This window comes from Perca fluviatilis, chromosome 9 (assembly GCF_010015445.1).
Source record: "Perca fluviatilis chromosome 9, GENO_Pfluv_1.0, whole genome shotgun sequence".
In the NCBI taxonomy this organism is placed as follows: Eukaryota; Metazoa; Chordata; class Actinopteri; order Perciformes; family Percidae; genus Perca; species Perca fluviatilis.
The window spans coordinates 28,952,046-28,959,125 of record NC_053120.1 but is presented as its reverse complement, the minus strand read 5'-3'; the positions used below and the strand labels follow the sequence as shown (position 1 = coordinate 28,959,125).

General features: G+C 39.2%; 1 protein-coding gene across 1 annotated transcript; it reads right to left on the bottom strand.

Moving 5' to 3' along the window:
• Positions 1–29: 29 nt before the first annotated feature.
• Positions 30–5,751, bottom strand: agxta (alanine--glyoxylate and serine--pyruvate aminotransferase a). The gene is made up of 11 exons (XM_039811269.1): positions 5,429–5,751; positions 3,486–3,678; positions 2,934–2,998; positions 2,744–2,844; positions 2,581–2,651; positions 2,369–2,453; positions 2,190–2,288; positions 1,996–2,065; positions 1,524–1,619; positions 1,263–1,391; positions 30–1,145 (listed from the first exon to the last, which is right to left on the bottom strand). Exons 1-11 carry the CDS (start codon positions 5,585–5,587, stop codon positions 1,038–1,040), a joined length of 1,176 nt encoding a protein of 391 aa, XP_039667203.1. The 5' UTR covers positions 5,588–5,751; the 3' UTR covers positions 30–1,037.
• Between the last annotated feature and the right edge of the window lie 1,329 nt (positions 5,752–7,080).

The following is a 7,080-nucleotide window of genomic DNA, read 5'->3' as shown; positions in this document are numbered from 1 at the left end:
CTTTTTTAAATCAACTTTATTGAAATGCAAGAAAAAGGGAATTGTAGTCATAGTTTTGCACATTCTGCACAAAGTCCAGAATAATAACATAAGTCCGGAACATTATAAACATTTGATTACATTCAAAATTATAAAAACTCCTTTTTATTTATTTCAATATTGTTTCCTTTTATAAAATGTGTTTGCACATTCCATTCACATTGTTTAATACTTTTGATATAATAAAAGTAAGTAAGTCCAGTAATAAATCCACATGGTAAATAAATCCACAATGCACAGGCATTACATCACTGAATTTACAAAAAGGCAGCTTCCAGTATTGATATCGATGAAAGGTGTGTGTGTGTGTGTGTGTGTGTGTTTTTGTTCTGGTAGCAGGATGAAAAGCAGGCTATAATAATTTTACAGCTCATGGGATATGTAGAATAGTTTTTTTTCTCCTTAGTCAATATGATGTTTTAATGTTCTACTATAATCAGTACACTTAGCTTCGGATATGGACAGAAAACAACAGGAACAGTTTGAGGTATTAGTAAGAATGATGAAAGAAGCCCACCATGAGAAAACCCATTGATGTAAATATACAATTTGCTAGAAAAGGGGGTAGGATATGACTTGTGTTAAATGTATCTAATATACCATTAAGAGTGGAATACTATCATGTCAAATTAGTTATTAGTTTTTATTAGACTGAAAATCAAAAATAATTTCATTTCATTTAGCTGATGCTTTTATCCAAAGCAACTTACAATTGCTGTATATCAGAGGTTGTACGCCTCTAAAGCAACTAGGAGTTAAGTGATTTGCTCAGGGACACATTGGTTGATGTAACGCAGTGGGAATCAAACCCAGATCTCCCACACCAAAGGCATGTGTTATATCCACTGCGCCATCATCACCACCACCACACTAAAGGTACTATTATGCAGACAAGTCCACTGTTCCCATTCAAGCTGCACAAGACAACTACTGAGAATAATGGTTTATTTATTACAATCTCCTTCTTGATTATCTTTACAGCATCCAACAGCAACATGTTACACTTTGCTCTTGTGGCAGTGTTTCAGAGCATCTTTCAGTGCTGCTAACACCATGTCAACATTGGCCTTGCTGCTGTTACATCCCATCAGCCCCACACGCAACACCTAAAAAGACCAAAACCAACTGGAATTTAGGCTACACAGGACTGAAGTGATTTAAGTTGACTTAAATTAAGTTGAAAAAAACTATTATAGAAAGTATTTGACATATTTTTCTCTTACCAAGCCAACTGATGGTCCGAGCCCTCCAGAAATCTCTAAATTATGTGTTTTCATGATGTAGGCTGTGATCTCTTTCCAGTCATATCCATGAGGAGCAATAATAGTGGTAACTGTAGGCAGTCTTGCTTTCTGTAAACCATTTAAGACAGAAACGGTCAATTGTCTCACTTTAGAGTTTTATATTGGGACCATTATTCTGTGTAGGTTCCACTGCAGGTTATAATAAAAAATGAAATTGTAGTTTTGAACCTTGAAACTCACTTTTGGTTTGACAAAAAGTTTGAGACCCATGCTCTCTAGGCCAGCATGGAAATACTCAGCCACTTCTTGGTGTCTTTCCCATGAATTCTGCAGACCCTTAATAACAGAAAAAGGCATAAAACAGACAGTCAAAACATTTATAGAATAGCTGAAGCATAACCCATATTTTAATTTAGAATATATTCATGTTATTATTCAGGGCGTAGTACACAGCGCTAACAGTCTACAGCCATGCTAGCTGCTCTGTGAGGCCCTAAACATGTTGCTACAGCAGTGTTGAGCTTGTGAATATAGGCTCTGTCCCAAAGCAAAAGCTATGGTTTATGCCATATTCTGACTATTTTATAAATATTTTATAAGTGGAGTGATATATTTAGTCACTGTACAACCTGCTCAATCATGGCTAACTGTACAGAACTGTTGAAGCTCCAACAGATACAACATTAAAAGATGTCATTCTAACACATCCCACCTCTTCAACAAGGACAGCCAGACTCTCCCTCAGAGAGTAAAAAGCAGTGACTGGACCTGTGTGGTGATATCTTTAAAGAGGAAATGAAGCAGTCAGAGCAATACTCATATAATATTCAGAAATTGTATGGCTAAAAATGAGAGAGCAGTTTAAAATCGAATCAGTGCCTGTATGCAGACGGGAAAAAGTCTTACACTCTTGACAGCTTGCCATCACATCCCCAGTAGTTTGCAAGCCAACTCAGATCCAAGAAGAATGACACAGGCTTTGTCCTCCGGTTTAATATTTTCTGGCTGCGGACAGATTAAACCTTAAATACGTACATGTTACATATCTTTTAAACCATAACTTGTATATACAGAACATTTCTCACCATGCTCTCTCACTGAAGGAGATGGGTGCTGTACCCGGAGGAGCATTCAAAACCTTTTGGGAGCCCGTGTATAGGATGTCTATCTCTGCAAATACAGACCACCAAAACAATCTTTATTTGGCATCCTCAAAACAGATAGTATAACACAGTGAATGGCTTAATCAGCTGCCCCAGAGAAACTGAAGAACATCGAGCAGGACTTAATATCAGACCTAGCTGGTCCATGTACAGAGGGGTCCCTCCACATGATGCCACAGAGTCAACCAGAAACAAGCAGTTATACCTGTAGGCACAAATTATAAAATAGCTATTATCTGTCCTTATTATCATTACAGATGTGATGTGATGATATGAGGAGTGAGTGCTGCATCTTACTTATGGCACAGCTGTCCGATGCCTTCTAAAGGATGCAAGACTCCTGTAGAAGATTCTCCATGTGCAAGGAAGAACAGCACTGGCCTGTGTTTCGATAAAGCCTGTGATGAGATAGCAGTATGATCACAGAGACCATAGCTCTGACAGAATTAATCTGAGTAACATGGTAACTGGAGAGTCAGAGTGATACCTGCTCAATTTCTTCATTAGTGAAGAAACCACCAGGGGGCGTCACAATGGTATTTACTCTGGCACCTGTTGGGTTAATGCCACATATTCTGTGGTTGAGTTACATCAGAATCATTTGTATTCCATCAATTACTGCTGATTTTAAAGGATAATAAGAGTGGCAATATTATGTATTTTTAATATTGTTGGACAAAATTAGCCACATAATTGCACTGGGTGAAATGTTCCTTCATTATGATGAACACGGGCGCTGTAGTTTATTTTGAGTCATCATCCTGCTGCTGTAAATACTAGCACACCAAATGTGTATTAATCCGCAGCTGAAAATAGTCCCAAACAAATGCACCGTTTACTCCTGTTTATGTGTTTTTGGCCAGTGCCCAGCTGTTTTAGAACATTACTGAGCTTTTTTCAGAAAAAACTATGCATTTGGATCCGTTTTAAAGATTTACATCTTCAGAAGGAACCAAGGGAAAGGAAAGTCAGGAAAATATTGAGAGGTGCACTAATGCATAATGATTTGTTGTAGAAAATATAAAATACAAAGCCTTACCTATCCTCTCAGCCATTTCTGCTGCTCGCTCTCCCCATATGCCGTTGACTGCCGTCAGTACGCTCTCCCCGGGCTCCACTGCATTGAAGATGGCACACTCCATAGCACTGTGGCCAGTGCCGCTCACTGCTAAAGTCATGTTGTTCTCAGTCTGGAACATGTACTGGATTCCACTTTGGATGTCACTCATTATCTATAGCAGAAAATGAGCAAACGTTGGTGAAAAAGTTTTAAAACCAATATGTTTTCTCAGCATACTACTGTTGCATTCAACGAGTGGCAGACTGAGAGAGGTCCTCACAGAGGTTATCTGCAACTCTTTCAATCTGTCCAACCATGAGGGTGAATTAATTGGCAAAATTCTGAGTCATTTAAATAAAAAAATAAAAAGGCCTCAGTTTCACTGGTTCCAGCTTCTCAGATGTGATTATTATTTGTTGTTTTCTATCATCATTAATGGACTACATTTGCATTTCTGATTGTTAGTCATGACAAAACAAGACATTTAAACATGTCAACCTGGGCTTTTGGAAATTGTGATTTCCATTTTTCACACATTTCTGACATTTCATGGACCACACCGATTAATTGAGAAAACTGAATGTTATAGTGCATATTTGTACTCCGAACTCGGATTTTCCGAGTTTAAAGTCGGAAACACGCCCCCTGACCTTGTATTTTCGAGCTTGCAACTCGGGCCACCACCGAGTACCCGAGCTAAAAATCCAACATGGCTGCCCCGTGCATCAAGAGTTGTGAAAACTGTAGTAACATACAGTTATCAGCACTTCTGTGTTATTTGTCGTACACGCATTGCTGTCCATCTTCTGTGGACATGTTACCCTGTTTGTATGCACAAAAAAAACAGCGATGCGTTGTTATAAACAATTGCATACAATGGCTAACCTGGCTGGAGCTAATAAAAACAATGAAAATCCAACTTGTAAATGGAAAGCATTCAACTCGGGTGTGACCAAAATGTCTGCATAATGCAGAAATGTCCTAACTACAATGGTCCTCATGAAGACAGCAATACATGCACACAAACAGTTTGTTGAATAAAACCTTTTAATCCAAATGGCATGGCTTGGCTGCAGTTCAGCAATTTCCAGTGGTGGATCCTTTACTTGAGAAAACGTAGCAATAGCACAGTGTGGAAATAACTTAGTTAAAAGTAAAACTCCTGCATTCAAATTATACTTACAGTATCAAAAATAGTATTCATTATGCAGAATGTTTATGCAGTCAGGGCCTGTCTGGGCAAAAATGCCAGGGCCGATTTATTTATTTATTTGTCCCAGTACACAAACTAACACAAGATATCGGGATGTGTATTTCGTCCATAGCAATTCCCACCAATCGGTCCCAAAACATCCCAGTTAGATAGTAAATGTTGTAAACATATTCTTTGTAAATCTTTACCATCATTCCCTGAAAGAACCAAGCAGGCCTGCCTTAATGCATGATCCAAATTTTCTTCAAGACCTTTAGCGTTAAGTGGTTGTTTTCCGTAGCAAAGGGAGTTTGAGAACGGCAATACATAGAGAGCGGACATCTTGCGTGTGGGCCATGCGCAAGATATCAGGCTTTATTCTCGAAATGTACTTTTGTTGTTTCAGACTAGGTAGAACATAACATTGATCTCTCTGTCTTTGTAAAGGAGTAGCATTATCACTTTTCTGTGCACAATGGAAATGTTGAAAACCATAGTAAAATGTACAATGTTTTTTTTTATTTATTTTTTTATAAATATACCTCAGCTAAGCAGGGAGATTGGGAACAGAATAATTCCCACACTCCTCCATTATAATGTATATAGACAGTATATCTTTACACGGTTTGGGGTATACAGTAGTTTGCTCAAAAAAGTTAACTTTATGTTTTTCTCTTATGCCACTCTTCCTTGAGCTACATCATGTGTTAAACCCTTAGCTTAGAGTTACCTTAAATATCTCTGGATGCATGTGTCCAATGACAGGATTGGCCCCGGCCTCCAAGATTCGTAAAGGAACATTGGAAGGTCCTGGTCCAAACATGTGACGATAAGGGACCACTAACGATTTCAGCAGGCATTTTGGTGGGGGTATAGAGACAGACGACATGTTCCCAGCAGTGTGACAAGCGCAGGAAAAACACAAAAAGCTACGGAGAAGGTTAAGTAAAAGGTAAGCTGAGCACACCCTCTCTGTCTGACCAGTGAGGTCCTCAGGTCAGGACTCTGTCACAACATTTTCCGCTTTTATCTCTGGCTTCTTCTGTCAACACGTGTTGACGTCTGTGCACAATGAACTCAGGTACGGTAGCTAGATAAGTTCCCATTTTAAAGATAAGGAAGTCACTCCACATGTCCTCAAATATTAATCATTGACTACAGACTCTCCAGAGCGTCATGCTTCACCAGTACACTGCTATGCTTTTGCCCTATTGAACAGGATGTTATGTGTCTAATGTGTTTACCACAATGTGTTGGTCTACATTTTATATCAGTTAATTGTACGTTCTGACTAGTTACAGTTTGTAAGATTCATAGGTTTCACATATTAATATGTGGAAAGTGTTTAAGATCAAATTCTGTTGGAAGTTCTGGAAAAGTGTACTAGATTTAAAGTACATGTATAGAGGAGGTAAGCCATTCTGATAGATATCCCCCCCCTGACAGAATAAGCTACCCTACTTTAAACTACTACTATTTATTCAGGAAAAGTTCACTGAGCGTCTCTTTTACAGGAACGCCTTGATCACGTTCACAAAGTTACACATTCATACCTGGAAGCTGCCTGGTACAACCACAGTCTGATCTGCTGGCCACTGAGCAGCTCCACTGGAGCAGTTGGGGTTAAGGGCCTTGCCCAAGTGCACTGTGGTGCCTGCACTTTCCCCATCCAGATTTTATCCTTTCTGTGGATTGAACTGACGACCTCCTGGTTACAAGCTCGCTTCTTTAACCTTTAGGCCACCACTGCCCTATACAGTATACTTCCAGACAGACTGAGCTACCCTGCTTTTAACTACATTCATAGAGGAGGTAAGCCATGCTGATAGATAATTCCCACCTGACAGAATGAGCTACCCTACTTTAAACTACATCTAAAAAGGAGGTACGCCACTCTTATATATATTTCCCACCTGACAGACTGAACTACCCTGCTTTAACTACATTTATAGAGGAAGTAGGCCATTTTGACAAATCTTTCCTACCTGTCAGGATGAGCTACCCTACTTTTAACTACATTTATAGAGGAGTTAGGCCATTTTTGGTGGATATTTCCCAAATGTCAGAATGAGCTACCCTACTTTTAAATACATTGACAGAGAAGCTAGGACATGTTGATATATATTTCCCACCTGACAGAATGAGCTACCCTGCTATTAACTACATTTTTAGAGGTGGTCCATTTTCAGTGACGGACTGGCCATCTGGAATTTTGGCAAATGCCAGAAGGGCCGCCCTCTATGGGCCGCAACTGTGAATTTGGTTGTGGAGTCTATCTGGCAACTAATCAAAGAGAGTGTGTTTCTTTTGAAGTCATCCAGGCTAGAATGTATTCAGTACAAATCGATACAACACAAGACATAACATCAAAAGATCAGTGCA

Excerpts from the sequence above, each read along its gene's own strand:
- agxta (XM_039811269.1), bottom strand. The coding sequence starts at position 5,587 with ATGTCGTCTGTCTCTATACCCCCACCAAAATGCCTGCTGAAATCGTTA. Across the intron at positions 1,620-1,995 it reads TGGCTGTCCTTGTTGAAGAG|GGTCTGCAGAATTCATGGGA; the intron begins GTGGGATGTGTT and ends TCTGTTATTAAG. Across the intron at positions 1,146-1,262 it reads TCGGACCATCAGTTGGCTTG|GTGTTGCGTGTGGGGCTGAT; the intron begins GTAAGAGAAAAA and ends TGGTCTTTTTAG.